Source organism: Biomphalaria glabrata, chromosome 4 (assembly GCF_947242115.1).
Source record: "Biomphalaria glabrata chromosome 4, xgBioGlab47.1, whole genome shotgun sequence".
In the NCBI taxonomy this organism is placed as follows: Eukaryota; Metazoa; Mollusca; class Gastropoda; family Planorbidae; genus Biomphalaria; species Biomphalaria glabrata.
In genome coordinates, this window is record NC_074714.1 from 14,278,481 (window position 1) to 14,301,950 (window position 23,470).

A 23,470-nucleotide genomic window follows, 5' to 3' on the forward strand; every position below is an offset into this window, starting at 1 on the left:
GTTTTTTTTTGTTTTTTTTTTTTGTTAATTTTCTTTTGCTGCAAACCTAACTAATAATGCTGCTTCTTTAATTACAAGAATAAAGTAATCCTATCTTTCGTCTAACGTTTCACGTGAATTCACATTATGTAAAACGATTGTAACGAAGAGGTTGTAGGGGCACCACACTTAAATTCATAATCTGAATTTAAAAAGACTTTTTTTTTATAGCAAAAATCAATTCCAGGTATAAATATTCTAACGAATGACCTACAAGTCCTACGTAGTCACTGAGCTGTCCATTAAAACTATCTTGTATTAACTTTTAACACTAGCATAACTTTAAGGACAAAAAAAAAAAACCCAGCATACATTTAAAGCTAAATACCTCGTCAATCACCTTGGACAAATGTTCTCATTAAGATGCATTTTAAAAAATGTGGATGTTTTGTTTTGTTTTGTGATGTATTTTTAGACTTAAAGTAAATTTGTTTTCAACACTAATATAGTGAAATTAATGTAGACAACAGAATGAAAAGTGTTTGTGTGTGAACATAAAAATGACCAACCGTCCAATTGTATTTAACACCATATACACAATTCAACCATGAACTGACCGATAGAACCTTAGCATTATTAACTACTAAAAACCCTGACAGTAAATGAAACTCCTTCATCAACACTTCAGTTTATTGGATGTGCAGTCAAGGGTGAACATTGCTTACAGCAAGAATTCCCATGCAGGTTGTGGAAAGGACGGAAAGGTGTCATATTTAAAATCTATTTGAATTATCTCAAATTGCCATCCAAATTCTGAAAACAAAGATTATCAAAAAGAAATCATGCAATTAATGCAATAAAGAAATCTGACTTACCATTTCCGAAAATAATTCTCTATTACTTCCGACATTGCAAGCCAATTAATTTTTTCAGCACTAGTCCAGAAGCACATAGCATCACAAAGATCGTTATTGATTATAATCCTAAGAATCCAGCAATGTGTGCTCAGGGTATGTATATGTGTACAATTAGTATGACACTAGCGGTATTAGAAAAAAAGGTTCGTTCAAACATGCAGCGGCGTCAGCCGTGCAGCCGTGAGTCATGCTTCATCGCAGCGGAAGAGGCGTCGTCATCGTTAACAACAACAGCAGCGGCATCCATTTTCTCCGCCGTGGTTACCAACGCCACGACTGCTACCACAACGCTGCCGACGACGACATCCTCACTCACGCTCAAGAACACATACACAGCTCACTGCTCAGTAAAAGAGGGTAGAAAAATGAGGGGGAGGGGCCTTAGGGGGGTGCTGCAGAGTGGTAAGGGAAAGGGGTGGAAGAAAGTAGAGGGCAAGAACGACGGGGCGGCTAACTCACCACACTTCTCCACCAGCAGAGTGTGTTGTGGGGGGGGGGGGTCAGTTGGACCGGACTACACAGATCGTGACATTAATGGACACTAGAAAACTTTGATCAGAGGCACCCTGCTGTATGATCTATCGTATCTATTTTTCTCCTACTATTTCTTGACCATAAAATATGGATTGCTTTGATCCGGGGCAAAATACTGGGCTTTATTCGGGAGGTGGGGTGGACTACTAAAATTTGAGTTGAGATCGGGCAAAGTACTTATAAATATATATATTTATTACAGATTTGTATTTTATTACTGTAATGTTTACGATTTCAGTTGTGAGTGGATCTTATTTTTAATGCCTCAGTTGTGTAACTCTTAGCACTTGACCTATAAAGGGAAAGTAACCTTTGAAGGATTTTGGGTATATATATGGTTTTGCGATGCTAATTTCCCCAAAAAAATCAAACTATCGAATACCCTTTAATAGCCTAAAATATGGTGAAAAAGGTTCTGCTTATTCATTCATCCATAAATTTAAGAAAGGAAAATCTGTGGCAGTTTACGTCTCGAGAGACAATCTTTTCCCTTTGCAACTTCTTCAATGACTAAAGAGGCCAATCCTTGATAGACAGCTGCGGTCACAGGTTGGGCTTCTGTAATCACCAGGCGCCGAAAAAAGAAATACTTACACATACCATGCACGACTAAAAGTGTATTTAGACGTTTGCGTATTAATTTTAAAATTTGAAACATAAGAAAACGGTACAACATATTTTGGAAGTCTACAGTTTTACATTGTTACCTTTTTTCATTGTACCTTATGTCTTATAAGATTTGATTTAAACATAATAATAATCATAGCTGAACATCAATAATTCTTCACCACTGGAGACTAGTCGAATACCAGTTGTTCATTTGATCCCAGAATTAGAGCACTACAAGAAATGCCCCTGCAGGCGTACTATGCTGACTCTAAGGCACAGTTGCTTCTCTATCAGTGGGCTAAGGAGACCCTGCTATTCATAACATTTTCTCTACATATCTCACCTGTTAGTCTACACAATAGGTAAAGTTACTTCCCCGGACCATGAAACCCCATTTTCAAGACAGGTAAAGTTTACGGTGATGCGAAAGCCCATCCAGGTGAGTTCAAAACCACTTGGTAACTCACGTTACGCGTTCCTCTAAGTGCAACCGAAGTACTCGCACTCAGTACTGCGTATCTGCATCTTCTTCTTCCATCCCTTCAAACTGCAGTTACTTTCAACCATCACCTGTCTGACAAACTCTTTGCTCCATTCGAACTCATTAATCTTCGAAACAAAAAAAAAATACCTAACCAATCCCTCGAACAAAAAATTATTCCGAAAAAAAAATTCTTTATTCAGATGCATAACATTTATATCACAGACCTAAATATTATACCTAGACTGGACATGGATATATCTTAACACTACACAAAAATGTCGTGAAAAACATCAAAAGAGCTGAAACAAGGCGTTGTTTTGTAAAGTAGTTATAAGAAGTACTTTTTTTTTTCAACGCTAACCTTAATATTTAGATCTAGATCTACTAGTCCGAGTAATTGAACATCGAAATCATGAGCACTCTCGTCTTATACATAGTACTTTGCAATTTTTAGATACATAATCTAGATCTGGAAGGGTCTAGGTAATCGGTCTATTTAAGTGTACAATCTTAAGTCATAAGATTATTAAAATCAACAGACTTAAATTATTTCGATCTAGGATTTTCGAAACATTATCTCAATGGAAACTAACAGAAAATGACTTTATATCATAGATTTGCGAAAATATATAGTTCTGTGATTAATAGACCCTTCTATTTCACATCCGCAAAATGGGATTGCATTATTTGTAAACATTGAAAACTAAAGATCATTACTTTTTTAAGAAAATAGCAATTTTCCTGGACGCAAGGCGACCTCTCTTACATCTTGAGGAAAAGTTACGTACATAACGATCAGCTAAGCATTTATTTTCGTTTTCCAGTCTAGGTATAATGTATATAGGTCTGTGTTTTATACATAGAATCTAGATCTTGTTTTTTAGTGTGTTGCGTTAATTCCGAAACAAACGCTGAACCAATATTACATATATCCTGTAACAGCAGCACTAAGGTACGATGGTTATTGAGAAAAGAAGGTTAAGATAATGTGACGAAATAAAGATAAGCTTCAACGAGAACCCGAACCATAGATCTTGGCATTGAAAAGTTAGAAATGTGATTTGATAGGATCTTCATCTTCAGATGACAAGGCTCCAAGATCTATCAAAAAGGATATATAAGAGTTTGTAGATTGATTATGAATTTAATGGCACACCTCTTGCTCTTGTCTCTAGTCCTAAAAGCCTACTTAGCTGAATTAATAATCCAATAATTTTTGCTGTGAATATAATAGATCTTTATATGTCTATATATCCCATTGTTTTCTCATTTCTTTTCAAATTTGATCCTATTTAATGCTGTATTTAGTTCTCTTTCAGTGAAGTCATTTCACAAGATCTCGAGTTCCATTCAATGTCTATTTTTGTAATTGCATTTTAAAAAAAGAAAGAAGGGCAGACAATCCATGTTCCGAAGACTAAGTGATAGTGCTTGGAGTTAACCTTCCCTGTCGGTGTCTGGCACTGAAGGCGTGCCACAGGATCGATAACATGATCTGGAGGGAGGCAGTTGGGGCGTTACGGGAGGGAGAGTAAGGGTGTGCCAGTGAGTAACTGCTCGATAGGGAAGCGGATGATGAGAGAAAATGGGGGCGGCGGAATTATCGAGCTCCTGGTGGGAGGCATGCCAAGAGAGAAATGCTTCCCTCATACACGAATTAACATTTCTCAACTACGAGCATTCAAATCATTTTTTTTTTGTGTTGTTCTAATTGCATTATATATAAGACATCACAGCCATAAAAAAAATGTAAGATCACCATACCTACGTCACGGTTCCAGTTAGTACACAAGGAACATTTCTGCCAAGTTTTATCAAGATTAGACACACGGTTTTGATTTCTATGCGGGACATACATACATACATACATACATACGCCTTACTTTCTACTTTATAGTAGATACTAGCCAAATATTACCCGCGGTCTGCGGGCCTTAATCGGGGTATTAGTTGGATTGGTTTCAGACCGACGTCAAATATGGCGAATGTTCCCCACACATTTTTATTATGCCACGAAAATAAAAGTAGAGTATAAAACTAGGTTTACCGTTTAGCCAACATATTCTTGCGATCAAATATAACATACTGTGAGAACGGGCTTACCCGGTTTGTTGAACAGTTTCACTCTTTAGTAGAAATATATTTCCTCGGTCGAGGGGAGAGGGACACTAAACATACACTACGGTCTCTGCCATGATCTAATGAACATTTGTGCCAAATTTTATCCAGATTGGTCAAATGGTTTTGATTTCTATGCGGGACATACATAGCCTACATCCATAGCCTACATCCATCCATCCAGGTCTCCATCCATCCATCCATAGCCTCCATCTATCCATCTATCCATACATACATACATTCATACATACATCCATCCATACATCCATACATACATACACACATGCATACGCCTCACATTCTACTTTATATACTAGATATATAAGATGAGAAATGAAAGACTACCGTCAACTTCATGAAGGAGGAAATGATTTAATTTGTTTTGTTACCTTTTTCAGTAAAAATGTATTTTAAAAAAAACAACAATTTCAGACGGAAACTATTTCAGTGACTACTTCCTATTCCTTTTTTCTAAGAAAATAAACAGAAAAAAAAAAGATGACTAACTTTACATGAAGCGGAAAATCGCGTACGCGACAAGTGACTCAATTTAGTTCTATGCTGAATGTTGTGTAATTGATTATATCATCAATAGCTTCCTCTCAGACGCACACTCACACACATAAACACACACACACACTGTTTTTTTTTAAAAGATCAATTCTGTACTTCCAATACTTTCAGTTTTTCTTTCTTTATAAGTTTCTGACTTCCCTTCAGAGATGAAGATTTCACGCCCCTAGCCCAGACCTTCATAAGGGGGACAGAACACAGCACTGTGCAGGTTCGAACGTAATAAGGACGACAGCCTGGGGAGCGTACCACACGACAACACTGTTTCATATACTATACTGCCGTTTTTATTATCATTACAAAGCTTATATCAGTTCACTCTGTCTGTCTCTGTCTGACTGTCTGGTACGCATTTTGAACTTTATTTCTTGTACACCAATTCTCGGATCAAGTTTAAACTTGACATAATTATTTATTGTACATAAAAAAACAACAACACACGAATCAATGAAGAAAGGCAATTAATGAATTAATTACTAGAAATTATTTCAATTGAAATAAAAAAGGGAAATTAAACCGTCAGTATTAAGAATTATGGCTAAATATGTGGGGGTTTGTCCCCTTTGATAATTGAACACGTTATTTCTCTCACACCTTTTCTCGAGTTGAAAGTAGAAACATTTATTTCTTTTACCTAACAATAAATGAATCAGTTTCAAAATTAACCGATCGGTCAATTACTTATAGGTAATTAATTATTTTGTTTGATATTGAAAAATAGAAATAACTTCTAGATAAGCTTTTTTTTTTCTTTTGTAAAGTATTTTTATATTTTGCTTGTTTTAAAATTATTGTTATAAGTCAGTCTTTTTTTGTGTGTATTTTTAATGTATGAAGCTAAAATTTTTCCCCTGAAATTTATAACTGAAACGCATGAGTAAGGTTATACGAAATCAACAGAAAATCTTTTTAGTATTTTTCTCTTTTCTAGCTTTAGAGGAACTCAGGACTCGCTACGCATGAATCATGAATGTATGGGGGGAAAATCTGTTGATGTTTGTAAAGCGAGGATTAACTCCCATGAGAAGATGATACGTCTCAATCTAAATAGAAGTCTGCTCAGTTCTAGGGATTGATTTCAATGGAGAGTACAACAGATCCTACAGTTAGATGGGACGAAGTCATATCTTAATGTCAATTTTTTCAAATTAGAAAAACACGCACCCACGCACGCACACACACACAAAAGCCAATGAAGATACACTCTTTAAATCTTCCCCATAGAGGTGAAACACAAAATGTCTTATAAAAATGTGATTTCTTAACCACGCTCACAATCATACGTACCAGTCCATGAATAAGTTGTTCTATTTAATTTTTTTTTTATTTCATTGGGATACAATAAGATAAATTCATTTGTTTTTCCTTAAATAATCAAACATCTGGAGATAATGAGATATATATTTTTTACTTATTGTAAATTTTTCTTATATCCTGGTTCCAAATTTTCAATTCATTTTGAGAATCAAGAAATATTGTCGCCGTTCTGAAAGGCATTTTAAAATCGTATAAGAAGTAGATCAATGATTACATACATAAATACAAATAAAACATTTCTTATGAGATTAGATCCAGCAGCTCTAGGTTTGTTTATTTTTGCTTCTGAAGAGTGAATTCCCAACACAGACCACGTGACAATGTAGTGACGTCACAACGGTGTCGTCTGCTGAGAGACAAATGGCACGCAATAATCATTTGGCGATCTCTTTGACAAACCAGAAGTGTCCATACTGATTGACAGAAGTGTCCAGAGTTTTTGAAAGACTAGAAGTGTCCATTCTGACTGATTACATTATAATGACATCTGAAAGGTCACGCGATGATCCTTGGTCAAAGTTTGACATCTGTCATCAGTGTTAGACGATGCAAACCAAGACTCAGTTTTAAAAACATAGGAGATGTAAAAAGTGTTTTACAGAAAACAAAAAAAAAAATGATATCATAAAACAAAAGGCAATAAAAAACAAAATGGACCTTTGCTACCACATCTTCTCCCCCCCCCCCCCCAAAATAAAAAAATAAGATAAAGCTAATTTCTATTCTACAGAAATCTACTTTAAATTTTGAAGAGTGTTGTATGTGTAAGGTGTATAAACCAATAGTGAGCTCTATTGATTCTACAACTTTTCAGTTGGTATGAAGAAAATGTACGATTTCCATTTTCGTTGGACTTAGTAATAACAAAGGGTAACCAGGCATCTGCACGGCCAACGAAGGAAAGAATGAAGGCAAATGTTTACATAAGAGAACATAGAAACTACCATTTAGACCTTAAAAAACTAGACTTACATTTGACTAGACTTTAAAAAAAAATGTCAGTAACACTACTAGATTTATTTTGAGTATAGAATTTCTTAGAAGAAGCGACTTTTGTATCAGTTTATCATTCGTGGAAAGGTCCTCCTTGTACCTTTAACATCAGGTAACCAAAGTTTCGATAAAGTAAAGGAAAAGCAAATCTTTCGTTATTTTTTTTTTTAAAATAGTCTTTACCACCACGTGACTTAGGCCATTACTTTCTTAACATACAACTGATAGCATGGGAAACTAAAAGGTCCCAAATCCCGATAAATTATTTTTGATAAGACCTGACCTGACGTTCAAACTACAACATAGTCCAGTGGTTCAAAAGTCCGCAGATTAGCAGTAAAAGGACTACAACTTTAGATATTTCTTAGCCGAAGCCTGGCTGGAATAGGACTTAAAGTGGTCATCTCTAAAAGCGTTGCACAAGTACTAGAACAATATTACCTCCCTTACATTTGCTCTCCTTTCCCTTGTGAGTGTGTAAACATCCAGGCTCTGTTTAGAGACTTCCTTGCCTTAACCTCTCTATAATAACTCACTGGTACTGTTACTTTGACCCACCTCGTAAAAGAATGTTAGTGTTCAAGTTAGATAAAGGTCAAAGACTTCGAGTCAACTATAGCGCTCTGAGAGAGTCTAATCAATAAAGTGAAGTAGTACTACACATTCGTGCGTCTCAAAGGTTCTCACGGCATACAAAATCATACACATAATTGACAAGAAAGCGCAATTTTACACTCCAGTTTATTAGAGACAGCGTATGATTGTAGGTAAAAATATTACATTATTAGAGAAACTTGCAATTTACAACAGCAGATTTCTAGAACATTTATTTAGATCTTAACATTTATATTTACGATCAGTTTTCTACCTTATTTACAATTTAATGCACAATTATAACACTTGCATTAACAGTCCAATTAACATTTATATTGACAGTCACATTAACAATTATATAATTATATAGAGACTAGAGAATCTTAACTGTTTCTCTCCCTCGTTAATTCGACCAAATTAAACTAATTTTTTTTTTTGTTGATTTTATAAACATTAATGTGTGTTATTTAAATGGAGCACGCGTTCCCATTTCATTCTAGACCAAACGAACTATTTTCTAATTACAAAGTCGTTGAAGTTGAATCCTAACACGGAAGTGAACTGCAAATGAACAAAATGAACAATTCCGTCGGATCATGGGAAGGAATTACGTAGAGAAAGAGTTCAATCACACGTTTAGTTTGCGTGATATTTACTTGTTTTTGGCGTAACTGAACCCAATGGGACGGACACTGAGAGACCTGAATAGAAAAGATTTCGCACGACAGTTATTGAGTTTGATACAATTTTTTTTGTACATGATCTTTTCCGTACAGATGTTATGTTTAATCTTAAGTTGAAAATACTCCCCTGCGCCGATAAAAACTGAAATTCGTTTCAAAGACTGAGTAGATCAAACTGTTATTGTGCTATCTTCATTATGTAATCTTTGTTATCCAGTTCGTTTAAAAAGTTCGTGTGTCACTTGTTGCTGTTAAACACGTCTGCTTATTTACTTCCTGCTTTGGTAATAATACAAATGGTTGGCCTTAAATATGTAGTTATATAATCTAGTGAAACGTTGAACACACATCTGGCAATGAAAGGTCATTAGTAAAACATGCGCGTTTAAGCTTTGTAAGACCTGACCTTTTTCAAAACGTATGCTCTCTACGCTAATTTTTTTTTTAATATGGCTAATAATTTTTTGTAAAGTAGTTGGGCCTCATAGTTGTTAAGCAGACTATTTAGTTTGGTACTTTATACATTGACTATCTGTGATTTATTTTTCTAACAGTATTTTCTAACTTTGAATAGAAAAATTATTGAGTTCAAAGCTTTTAATTTTGTCATTTTTATGGGTTTATAGAGCAGGCCAAATGAAAAAGATGGGCGTATACACTTACCTTATGAGTATCTGTGTCTGTGTGTGTGTGTGTCTGTATGTGATCTAAGTATGTGTATGTGTCTCTGTATTAACTCTTTCTCTCCTTCATTAATTTCAACGGGATTCTTTATTTTGCTCAGTAGTATTTCACTCCCCTGTTATGATTTAGCTTCAATAACTTTTTGTGTTTGTTATCAGAAAAAATTGAAAATTTTTTATTCGGTATAGATTTAAAGGTGAATGCATACTCTTTTTACATAACACAAAGTAACGTTTATACAATCAAACATTAATTTAATTGAATGAGTTCAAATCAACAATGGTATCGTCAATTAGGAGAGAAAGAGTTAATGCATCTATTCTAAACATGTTCTTGTTCTTGTTATTCAATGTCATGCAGCGTGCGTCACTATGTCGTACTACTTGCTGAGAAGCTTGCCTCCCTTTCTTACCCCTTGGTGTAATGACCATACAATTTTTCATTTATCTTTAGGCAGCAGTGATGAATCAAAGTAACTTATTTTTCTAAATGCGGATCTTAAGAAAGAAAGTTTTAAATTATCACGTGGCGATGTCTTGCGCAAGGGCGTAGCTAGGGCCTTGCCATCATCTGGGGGCCCGAGGCTTGACCTCTTTGGGGGCCCCTGCATTTTGCATAATATTTAATATAAAAATATTAATTTGCCTCCCTCAAGTGGGGAACCTGAGAAATTTTCTCATTCTCCCCCCCCCCACCTTAACTACGCCACTGGTCTTTTGGGAGAATATAAACAGGTAATGCAGGGGGAAAAAAATGTTACCAGAACGTAGAGAGCGAGACTGCAAAGGGAAACAACTGTAAAAATAAATTTCCTTACCTTGAAGACGGCGCAGCGAGGCCAGTGGTGTCCCTTCCGAAAAGCTTTTAGCCCATGATTTCTTGGGTTTGGCTGGTTTCCCATGAAAAAATGCCTTATCGAATTGACGAATTTCTTCTTCGGTTGCTGCAAAGGGGAACCCATCATTTTCCACTGCAAAGATACAACATTACATCTGTTCAAATGAAGTGATTTGGGGGAATTAATCACTTTTAAAATATCCTGTGGGAGTGCTTATGGTAAATGTGGATCAATCTTCATTATTATCACTCTGCATAATCAGCGACAGAGATCTAAATATCCTTACACTGTTATTAATTATTCTTTTAAGATTTATCCACATTATTGATGGTAATGGAACGGAATTTGTTCTTTTGTTTGGCAAAATGTGTGTTCTTTATAAGAAGTAAGTGATAAGAATCAGAACTTTTTAAAAATGTATATATATATTAAGAATTATTTATTTTTCAGTATATTTGCATTTTTATAATTATAACCTGTGGACACACCTGATTTCTTAAGGTGTCCGCGGGCGCTTCAAAGACTCTGGCGAGACGCATGTAATTTGCCCACCCCTGATTATATCTTTGTGAAAAGAATCACTACCACGTTGGCCACACTGGGAAAACTCTAGTTTGACCGTTATAAGTTTCAAAGTATTTTTAAAATATATTTAAATTTGGAAAGACGACTAGAAAACTCTTTTATCCTGAACAGATTACGTCTTCGGGTATTTCCGTGTGTAGACTTCTTCATTAAAACGTTGAATAAATGTATAGACGTTCTGGAACATTTTCCGCACCGTCTTCTGGAGTCTAGAGTCTAGGTACTAAGTACTAAAAACGAAAACATCGATCATAAAAAAAAACAACAAAATCGAAAAAAAATAGAAAAAAAAAGATTTAGACAAAAAAAGAACTACACATTTACAATCATATACATATCAATACTCTATGATTTATTTCTCTTCTTCGATGTCAAAGGAAATGTATTGATTACCACAATTTAATTATCTAGTATTCATGTTCTGTTGGGAACAATGGATAATTGTGCAAAGTTTCAATTTGATCCGAGAATGGGAAGTGTTTCAAAAATGTGTACCAGACAGACAGAGTGAGTTGATATAAGCTTAGTCAAAGAGACCCACTGATTAGCCAGCTACGCTTGTGCTGAAAATGTTGAATATATTTACTTCTTTAATAGTTAAACTACAAGATACTTGGATTACGTTCATTAAATGGATTGATTCACTTGTACCAGTTTTATCAAATATGTGTCGAGAAAAAAACAAAGAAATTTAAATTAACGTTGTCATAGAGAAAAAGAAAAAAAAACAAACGAAATTACATAGAGTTTGTTTGTGATGCGGCCCTACACCCATTAGTAAACATACGATCGCGGGTAAAAGTGTTCTCGATATATTTGTATTGTTTAGGGTGCTGACTTTGGTATTAGCATTAAATTGTTACTATTCACAAGTTTTCGATGCATTGGTCGTTATAGTGTGAGCATAGCCTAACGGGACCAATCGTTATGGGGATATATTCAGTGTGAGCATAGCCTAACGGGACCTATCGTTATGGGGATATATTCAGTGTGAGCATAGCTTAACGGGACCAATCGTTATGGGGATATATTCAGTGTGAGCATAGCCTAACGGGACCTATCGTTATGGGGATATATTCAGTGTGAGCATAGCCTAACGGGACCAATCGTTATGGGGATATATTCAGTGTGAGCATAGCCTAACGGGACCTATCGTTATGGGGATATATTCAGTGTGAGCATAGCCTAACGGGACCAATCGTTATGGGGATATATTCAGTGTGAGCATAGCCTAACGGGACCTATCGTTATGGGGATATATTCAGTGTGAGCATAGCCTAACGGGACCAATCGTTATGGGGATATATTCAGTGTGAGCATAGCCTAACGGGACCAATCGTTATGAAAGGCCGGAACACAGATCTGCAACGTCACAACATGTGGGCAGCTTAAACCAACAGCTCGTTGCCACGTCATAGGTCTGTACGACGTGGCAACGAACTATTGGTCTTATTTGCCCACAGGTTGTGACAAAGAAGGTCAGTGTTCAGGACATCTGTAACAATTGGTTTCGGTGTGATTGAGACTACGGGTAAGAGGGCTCCTGAATGCTCAATTTCTCAAGCTTCTAAAATATCAAGTAATCAGATTTTTAATTCGTTTTTTTTTTAGTTTTTAAATCAAAACGAGATAGACGGACTGGCGGACAGACAGATCAAACACAACTAAAAGTGGAGCCGCAAAAACTCTATTGCATGAGATAAGAAGCGAGTTCTAAAGAATGCCAACGCCGTTTTGCCTTCATCGAAACACACAATTTCATTTTCACTGAAACCATTTTGTAAATCCTAGAGTCCTGATATTGTATTTTCAAACATTAGCACCTGAAATATGTCAGCCAATATATTTCACCATCAAGATCGGGAAGTCACTTTCGTTACATTCATATATGAACATAACTCAAACGTTTAAAGGATTACGTACCTACATTTATATCATAAAAGGGGAGGTCATTATCACTAGGAGGAATCGAGGCATTAGGAAGGTAGACTTATAGATTCACAACTCAAATTCTAAGTCTGCTAAGTGAAAAAAAAAGGTTTCCATTGAAAGACATTATTACATTAGAAATCTTGCATAAGCCCTAAACTATAAAACCATAGCGATGATCACATCGTGGATGCTTGTGAATCCTGAATGCTAACTGCAAAACCAGAGAAGAGGATCCCAGCGATGGAATTGAGATGCTATAGAAGGACATTAGGTAATCCTCTAAAGACCTCATCACTAGAAACTGCATAACAAAGGCAATCGGGCACCACGATGACCTGCTAACTTCTGTCACAAAAATGCAAAAGATAACAATGTCCTTAGAGCTTGCAAAGAGCTTCCTACGGGGAACAGTACCGGGAAAAAAAGAAGAGGGAGACAGAGAAAGCGATGGGAAGACAACGTAAAATAATAAAAAGTCATTGAAAGAGATTCTATCCAAGGCAGAAGACAAAGAGAAATGGAGAATGATGTTTGACAGATCGTGTGTGAAGCACCAAAGGTTCGTTGTAAAATGTTTGTAAAAATGTTTTTACATGTTTCGGATGTTCCTTCAGAGTTGAAGATAATTACTTCCTAGTCTAAACCTCCCGCAGGACGACGGGGGATGGGAGCGGGCAGGGTTTGAACCAGGAACCATTGATAAATCTGAATGACAGTCCAGTGTGCAAACCACACGACCAGGCAGCCATCGTTAGGCCAAGTTACTAAGGAATCAATGAAGTTGAAGATGGTATATATGCAATAACCATTTAAAAAAACACGTATTCTAAATGTTTACATCGCCTACTAACATTAACTAATAATTTCACTAGTCTGCGTATCCATATTTCCTAACCCCTCCCCCACACTATTTTAGTAAAAGTTGTTAACATTCAAGTCTAAATCACAAACTTTTTGTCGAGAATCCGAAGCGTTATCTTCAGCACAAAACAACTACCTCGAGTCCAATCGGTTATGTCTGGTGGACAATCGGTTATGTCTGGTGGACAATCGGTTATGTCTGGTGGACAATCGGTTATGTCTGGTGGACAATCGGTTATGTCTGGTAGACAATCAGTTATGTCTGGTGGACAATCGGTTATGTCTGGTGGACAATCGGTTATGTCTGGTAGACAATCAGTTATGTCTGGTGGACAATCAGTTATGTCTGGTGGACAATCAGTTATGTCTGGTGGACAATCGGTTATGTCTGGTAGACAATCAGTTATGTCTGGTGGACAATCAGTTATGTCTGGTGGACAATCGGTTATGTCTGGTGGACAATCGGTTATGTCTGGTGGACAATCGGTTATGTCTGGTGGACAATCGGTTATGTCTGGTGGACAATCGGTTATGTCTGTGGACAATCGGTTATGTCTGGTGGACAATCGGTTATGTCTGGTGGACAATCGGCTATGTCTGGTAGACAATCGGTTATGTCCGGTAGACAATCGGTTATGTCTGGTAGTCAATCGGTTACGTCTGGTGGACAATCGGTTACGTCTGGTGGACAATCGGTTACGTCTGGTGGACAATCGGTTACGTCTGGTGGACAATCGGTTACGTCTGGTGGACAATCGGTTACGTCTGGTGGACAATCGGTTACGTCTGGTAGACAATCGGTTACGTCTGGTAGACAATCAGTTATGTCTGGTAGACAATCAGTTATGTCTGGTAGACAATCGGTTACGTCTGGTAGACAATCAGTTATGTCTGGTAGACAATCTGTTATGTCTGGTAGACAATCAGTTATGTCTGGTGGACAATCGGTTATGTCTGGTAGACAATCAGTTATGTCTGGTAGACAATCAGTTATGTCTGGTAGACAATCTGTTATGTCTGGTAGACAATCAGTTATGTCTGGTGGACAATCGGTTATGTCTGGTAGACAATCAGTTATGTCTGGTAGACAATCAGTTATGTCTGGTAGACAATCGGTTACGTCTGGTAGACAATCAGTTATGTCTGGTAGACAATCAGTTATGTCTGGTAGACAATCGGTTATGTCTGGTAGACAATCGGTTATGTCTGGTAGACAATCAGTTATGTCTGGTAGACAATCAGTTATGTCTGGTAGACAATCGGTTATGTCGCTAAGACAAGCATGACTTACTTGCTTCTGTTGAGTTTCACTACAGCCACTAAAAGATCACGTTTTTCTCTTGTTCCCATTTAAATACTTTGTAGATGTCCAGTCGTAGCGTTGTCTTTCATTCATTTCAAAGAATCAAACATTAAAATAAAGAAAATGCCATTTTTTATTTGTTTAATATACAAGACACTGCTTGGTTATCAATGTCCACTTACATTATCTTGTACATCGTCCATTGTCCATATAATAGGCGATGTAGGTTACCATCATGACACTTGTTATCAACAAGACTCATTCAGTACCACCACTAAGTAAACACCAACACATCGCTTCAGGTGACATATTCTACTACATAGACCTACAACACTTAGCGCAGACTTTACAGGCATAAGTGTATATATGACTATAACGGTAGGCTTTCCTTGCAGAGAATATTGTTACGTATTTCTGAATCTTCTGGCTAGATGTATTAGTTGGCACATAAATAAAAACACAGCAAAGAACTTGACGACTAAACTTTCAGTTTCATATAACTTTAATGACTATTAACTCTAACAATTCGTTACTTGAACATGTAGCGTAGAAGACTGTACAATATCTGTCAGTTTACAGTTAGCTATACTTCGTTGCAATACATCTCTTCACTTCGTTGCAATTCATCTCTTCTCAACTTTCACCGAGCCGTATTCCACAGAACAGACCAACGACACACTTCCCAGTGTCGCTCCAGGTCTCCAAAACTGAACCAAGTCGTAACAGACCAACGACACACTTCCCAGTGTCGCTCCAGGTCTCCCAAAGCTGAACCAAGTCGTATTCCAGTCTACCACATCAGAGCCGCACACGTCTTACATCGACTGTATCGACTGTAACGGCTCAAGTCCACTGTAGTTCGCTGTATAGACTTTAACGACAGTAGTCCACTCCAGTTAACTCTACCCTAGTTAACTTGCATCGAGTCGTACACATTTCTCTTCCACTAGAGCCGCACACGTCTTACATCGTCTGTATCGACTGTAACGGCTAACTCACGACTCCATACGACTGACTTTAACATTAACTCTCTGGCTTATATAGAGTCCCTAATCGCTTGTCCAAAGTTGCACAAACACGGCTAGTATCCTCTGAAATAACACGTGAGGAAACGTCACATCCTGTCTTTGTTTATACATGTAGATTCCAGAAAACATCGGCTGCAGTGTCATCAAGTTGGGGTCACACGTAGTGACCTCTATCTGTCACTGTTCATTAGTAACTGTCCCCCTACTTAGATCAGTTCGTCCCCTGGAACAACACGTGAGGGCACGTCACATCCTGTCTTTGTTTGTACATGTAGATTCCAGAGGACACTCGCTGCTGTGTCATCTCGCCGGGGTCATACGTTGACCTCTACCTATCACTGTTCATTTGTAACAATATGTACATTATTTTTAGCAACAACAACTGTGGGGTATGTATGGACTATGGAGTGGCAACATTTCAAGGAAAAAAATTCATTTCAATTCTCAGAAATAGATCATGACAGTAACTGATTTGTCCAATAAAAGAAAGATTCTTTAAACATTTCTTTTTATGAATTTCGGAAAGGAAATAAGTCAAAGTTTTTTTCTGCTTAATGCATGGCTGGCTGCTTGGTCGTGTGGTATGCCCTCTGGAATGTTATCTCAGAGGTCCAGAGTTCGACCACCATCCCTCTTGTGGGAGGTTTGGGCTAGGATGTATTATCTTCAATTCTGAAGGAAACTCTGTAAAACAAACACAAATTGTTTTCCTGGTTAAGTCTGTAAAACGTACTACATAAAATATTTATCAAGAAAACTCGTTTTTTTATCCCTACACTTCTGACTTGGAGTTAAACACTTCAGTTCTGGTTGATACAACTAAACTAGATCAGGAAGGCAAATATTTTTTTTCTTCAAATAAGCTATATACAAAGACCAACAATAGCTCAGTCTTAGAATGGCCAAGTGATGACTTCTATGTATACTGGGAATATATTTCGTGAATCATCATTCTATAAGTATAACATGTAGCAATGTCGTCAATTTGATTAGGTCGTTATGTCTGTTTATTTGTCTGTCCATGTTTACACATACACTTTGGGTTCTTTTGTATTATGGTATAGTCCTTATCGAATAAAAGTTGCACAGAAGACCTTACTTCTATACTACATCGCTTGATTATCAGTGCAGAGAGAGAGAGAGAGAAACAATCATATATGGTGAAGACAAGATGATGCATAAAGCTTGACAGTTATAAGCCGGAGATGGTCGGCTCATTCAAAGATACAGAGATGAGTTTGAGGACAATATGAAAGATTGAAAGTAGTTTCATTAAAGCTCCTTTCATCATGAATAGATTTGAAGAATTTTGTCAAATTTTTTACTACTCCTATTATATGATTGCAAACTCAACTCTAAGAATGAAAGAAGAATGAATGCCCTTAAAGAGAAATACTGTAGAAGAATGAATTTAGCACAAGATAACAGGGAAGAAAGAACATTGTGTTTGTCATGCTTTACGTTTCAATGTTGACAGGGAAAGTTGGGACACACTTTTATTCATCAACATAGATTATTCTATTTTGGTTAGGTGGAAACAGTGCCGGAGTTAAGTAAGTGAAGACCATGTGCAGGTATTTTGTGTGTGTGTAGGTTCGTATCCTCTCAAGCGTCAATGTAAATGAAAGCAGTAATATCAATAAATCTAAAAGCATGTCATATTTGTGAAGAAAGAGAGTACTTTAACTTCGTTTCCCTTATTTCCTTCTATGTATATACATATTTAAACCTCAAAAAGAAATTTTGAGATATGTAAGCCCCATTTAAGGCCAAAGCCCTGGACAGCCGCACAGTCTTGCATTGTTGTAAGTCAGGTGGTGCGTAGAAGAAAAACGCAGACACAAATACTGACAGACCTTGGCGTCTGATCGGGAGAACCTTAGTTTGCGCTCACTCCTCACGCCAGACCTATGTCAAAGGTTAACTGATCATAAAGTTGAAACTGAAATTTATGTAAAAAAAATGCTAATGTGATTTATGATTTACGATCCCCCAGGATATACAAATATTTGACAAGCCTAGAATAATCGATAATGTCTGATTTCTGATGTTTTCTTTTTTTTTTATTTGTGTGTGTCCTCAGTGTTTCCCAAACTGTGTTCCACGGAACCCTTGTGTTCCTCGAGGTCTGAATAGGTGTTCCACGAACTAATGGAATAATTAACTAATAGCCCACTACGTGAATTAATCTCTATAAAAAAATAAGCAAAGTGTTCCGCTAAATATTCAAAATGTGCGAAGCGTTCCGCTAAGTACTCAGAATGTGCAAAGTGTTCCGTTGAGGGAAAAGTTTGAGAACCACTGTTCTAGCTCATAATAATAATATGAACGACACACAGTAAAATGTGAATACAACAATATAAACAACTTAATATAGAGTAATGCAAAACATGGGACAGTGAGTAATTTTGCCTGCACTTTGAAAAGACGACAAATTAACGGAAATACAATAAAAACTGTATAAATCTCATGCAAACACCAAAATAACAAGTAAATCTCATAGCTTTTGTCCATAGTATTCCACGCCATAATTAAATATAAAAGAAGAGATACACAGATCTAGATCTATTTGCACAAGTGACTATAAGAGTGTAAACATTAAGTGCGAGTAAAAGTGACAAACCTTCGGGAATTGGTGGAAATAGGAAAGTGTTTCTTTTATACATCGTTGGAGTCACTAGTCAAGATGTATCCACGAAATCAGACCATTACTAATATAACTAAAGTTTCCAACTCAATAACACAATGTCCAAGAATCTCGTAACAGCACTCATTTTAACACAAACATTGGCTAGTAACGGAAATTCTCCAAAGAAGAAATGTTTTTTTTTTATGCAAGTTATGCAGAGTAAAAGCAAATTGACTCGAAACAAAATGTATGTTCTATTTAAGAAATAAACATAATCCAAATGTTGTGCCATAGTATAGAAACATAAAGCACATCTAAATGACACATATAGTCCTAGAGACTCTTATAAGTGTATTCTAGTTGTAGACACGGCAGGTATTGACATACTAAGTATCTGCTCGCTATTAGTTATTTGAACTTTGACCTTAATACGATTTGCACGAAGAAAACCAAACAGTGGTAATCAATGTGACATGCTGATGTCACGAAACTGTCGCTTTAAATGTTTCTTTTTTTTTTGTATAGTAACCTCTACGTCCAACTGAACTATAAACAGTGAATTGTAAACTATAAATTGTGACAATATAAGCCACACGTTTCACTTCCTACAGCCACTAGGAGATTAAAACTCCAGCACTATGTTATCATTTTAATTATCTTGCAAATTATTATATTCTAATTTACTAACTTTCTTACTTAATTTTAATAGTATTTATTTGAGTTACAAAAAATGAATCTTATTGAACTTAATATGTAAATAAACAAAAGTCAACAAAGAATCACAGATTTTAGCAAATAATAATCAGTAAAAAAAAGTTTAAAATAACGCTACATCATATCCCACGAAATATAAAGCGCGTTTTGTCCTATATATATTAAATAAAATAGATTTGTTTTCATTAGCGCACTAATATAAACAAATGACGAAGTTTTTAGTTGCTAGATTCTAGTTTAAAATAACCTAGCCAATACTCCGACGATAGCATACCTCTGCTACATTTATAAGCTCCTTAACCCAACAAATATCTAGATCTAATTGGATTCTGTGCACGAATTGTCTCTCAGACTTAACCTCATTAAGTCATACATATTTGTACGACCTGACATTCTCTTAAGAAAGCGCTGAGAATCGTTTAGAAAAATAAGTCCTATCACAGTTGCTTATAATATATGTTAACAGTCAGAACCAGACGCGATTGATTCCTAAACGAATAGACATTTGTTGGAATTCCTCAAGGCTGTAATTATAGGTCTATGCTAAATCTAGTCCTTCGAAAAAAAAAAAACAACGTCGGCCCGTTTTGGAGAGCGACTTAGGCCTATCTTTTTCAAGGAAGTTTCTAGATAGATCTACATTGCAAATGAGGTAGGTGTCGATGCAAGGCGGGGACTTAAGACTTGTAGATGAGGGTAGATGGCAAGGTTATGTAAGCAGACGCTACGGATGACGTCGAGTTTCACTTTATTCTGGGCGCCCATTGAAGAGGTGGGCGAGAGGAGGTGACCATGGGAGGGAAGGTCTGGACAGGTGACGACAGATGTGAGCTTAGTTTTTACTTGGTAATCATTGTTAGGGTTATTTAGGGCACGGAGAGAGCCAGCAGGTGATAAACATTTTGTCTTTTTTGTTTACCACTTGGGTATGTAAACAGGTAGGCGATCAGCATGGGTTATTTGCCCTTAGGAAACAAAGTTTCGAATATTCCCGTTCGGTTTATAATAATAATTCCTAAAGAATAGTGCAGTATAAAGATCCATCTGTGATCAACATTCAATTCAAACAAACATTATATCACATGGTTATAAAGATCCATCTGTTATCAAAGTTCAACTTTAACAAACATTATATCATGTGGTTATAAAGATCCATCTGTGATCAACATTCAATGCAAATAAACAGTATATCAAGTGCCTATAAAGATCCATCTGTGGTCAACATTTAATGCTAACAAACAGTATATCACGTTGTTGTAAAGATCCATCTGTGATCACCATTCAGTGCAAGGAAAAAGCCCGATGTCTTCCGAGGATCTATTTCAAGTCTCTTGTGATCACCATTCAGTGCAAGGAAAAAGCCCGATGTCTTCCGAGGATCTATTTCAAATATTGACAAATAGTGTCAACGGGTGTCTTTTTTTTTCAACATTTATGGATTAAATTTATCACAAAGACTATCAGTACGTTGACTTTGTTTTAAAAATATTTTTTTCCCACAGAGATCAAAGTTTTTTTTAAAGTTAGTCTTACATTTTAAACTATGTTGCCACGAATAAAATTGCATGATATACAACGAATTTCAGGTATCTTGTTACCTTTACTAATAATAGATCTAAATGGCGAGTATTTTATGGCTACACTAATTAACCTTGAAGCAAAATTTACAGAATCGAGTATAACAGATCCAAAAGTTATTCTTAATAATGCTAGAATAGTCCAATATTCGGGTTTGGCGTCTATAATTTCAGAATTAAACTTCACACGCGAGTTATTACCCCTCAATTCGTCTTTCCTCAATCTAATGGAAACTCTATTTTTATTTCCATCTAATCCTTTTGCTTTCACACAAAACATAAACAACAAACAATAATATAATATTAGCACATCCTTCCTTTTGAAGTTATTATCACACCCTTCCTTTTAAAGTTCTTAAGACTGATATCTACTAGCAAGGCCAGTCCTAGCATTTGCGGGGCCCTATGCGAAACGGATCGCGCGGGGCCTAATCTGGGTAGGGATGAGCAGATTGTCAATATTATTTTTTTTTTTAATTAGAAAATAGGCCTACTTTCGTCTTTGCAATAAATTTTTATCAAATGAATGCTCGCAATGCCACTTTCTATTTATAGGCACCCTAAAATGTCAATTTCGTCTATTCTTCAGGAGATTTGAATAAATTCAAAAAAAGTTCAGGACTTTATTGTATATTCTGCCTTTTCATGAGATTTCTTGGAAGCCCTGAAAAATGAGGAGGTCGCGAAAACCCTGTTATTTTATATACGTTATAATGGTTTAATTTAATAATGTACACTTTGAATTAGCGCGGGTCCTATGAAAGCGCGGGGCCCACTGTGACCGCATAGGCTGCAGTGGCCTAAGGCCGGCCCTGTCTACTAGGAACTTTAACAATTCGTCCACTTCTGGTTGTCTTGACTGGCACAACAAGTTCTCTAGACGTTGGTCTATAACTGTCTGTTTCGTTTGTTCCAACAGTTTGCAGTTCATTGTCTCCATCGGTATCATAATACCCAGAGATATCTTCATCAAAACTCTTATTCAAAAAGCGTTGATTTCTTCTGTATGTTTTTCCGTTTGTCTTTATGATGTAAGATCTGGGTGCTGAATGTTTTTTTATGACAACTACTTTCTGCCATGTTTGACCTAGACGAACTCTCCGGCAGAATAATCTTTAGGTAGTCTTGCTTTTGCATTGTATTTCACTTTGCTTTTCATCTGTCGTTCGTTGAGTAATGTCTCTGCATTTTCAGCTACCGATGGTTTCAATAGTTTGGAATCAGTTGGAATAATTCCCCGAGTCTTCTACTCTTCAGCAGTTGTGATGGTGAATACGGCAGTCCGCTTATCGGAGTATTTGTATACTCGAGCATAACGAGATATGGATTTTTCCCACTTTTGTATGCTCTGAATCCTTTTGCTTGCGCAGAAAACATAAACAACCAACAATAACATAATACCATATAATATTAGCACAGAATCTTCTTCATGCAGTGGAAAATTAAGAATTTTTTGACTATTTTGAATTCAAATCAAAGCTCCTGTGCCCAATTACTATAGTTCAGAAAAAACTACAAAAGTCTGGACTGCATATACGGGAAGCTGCTAAAGAAATTAGTACCCTTCCATGCTTTCTGCAAAATGATGAGAAACTGACAAAAACCCAATCCATCGAAAAAGCAAAAGAAGGTAGTGAATACTATTGATTCCCTGTAATCAAAACAACCAGAAGAAAGAAAAGACTTGATGGGAAGTTGAGTTCTAAAGTAGGACTGTCAGTAGAACTGCAATTCAAACGTGTTGCGACAGAAGTGCTGGACAGATTTCATATGGAGATGAAGGGCAGATTTCAAAGGCTGGAAAGAAAATGGATACCTTTGGGTTTCTTCTTGAACCAAGACACCTGTTAGATGAAGACCCGCTTATGACAAACTGTGCTACTTTTCCTGTTTGTATGATGAAATAAATGGCAAATCGCTTTTTCAAATATGTCATTGATGCACGAGCACTTGTCATCAACAAACCAGTAATACAATCACCAATAGATATATTTAGGTAAAAAGGCTTCATATGGTAATTACGTGTGCTCAAACTTTGCAACCTCTTCCGAATACTGCTAATTCAGGCCACTTCCATTACGTCATGTGAGAGATCATTCTCAAAGCTCAAGTTCATCAGAAGCTATCACAATGACACAAGAAAGGCTTATCATGGCTTTAATGTCAGTGAAGTCACAAATACTAGAAAGTATCGATGTAGTTGATGTTATAGATGTCTTTGCTGCACAGAATGCACGACGTGAAGCGATATCAATTGAGATTTGTCACTTGTGCATTATTTAACTAATAAACAAAGGTATTATTCATTAAAAGAATCTTGATTACTTTTTGTTCAGTTTACTGATATACTGAACCAATTTGATTTGGGGCTTATATATTTTTGCGTACATTATCCCATGTCATATGTCGAATGTCAAAATGCAAAGGGCCCCCAAATAGGTCAATCCCCCCGGGCCCCCAAATCCCTAGTTACGCCCCTGCCTTGGCCTATAGAACCTAAAGTTAACGTGTTATTGTT

General features: G+C 36.5%; 1 protein-coding gene across 3 annotated transcripts in view; it reads right to left on the reverse strand.

The window, feature by feature from the left end:
• Positions 1-23,470, reverse strand: part of LOC106053183 (FYVE, RhoGEF and PH domain-containing protein 4-like) — a 117,362-nt gene that overhangs the window by 53,679 nt on the left and 40,213 nt on the right. For 2 of the 3 annotated variants that reach the window (XM_056027658.1, XM_056027659.1), the window contains exon 4: positions 10,303-10,455. In XM_056027658.1, the coding sequence (XP_055883633.1) occupies positions 10,303-10,455 (153 nt within the window). Of the gene's footprint in view, positions 1-10,302; positions 10,456-18,655; positions 19,021-23,470 lie in introns of those variants that run through there. The other variant, XM_013208678.2, reaches the window with a different exon arrangement.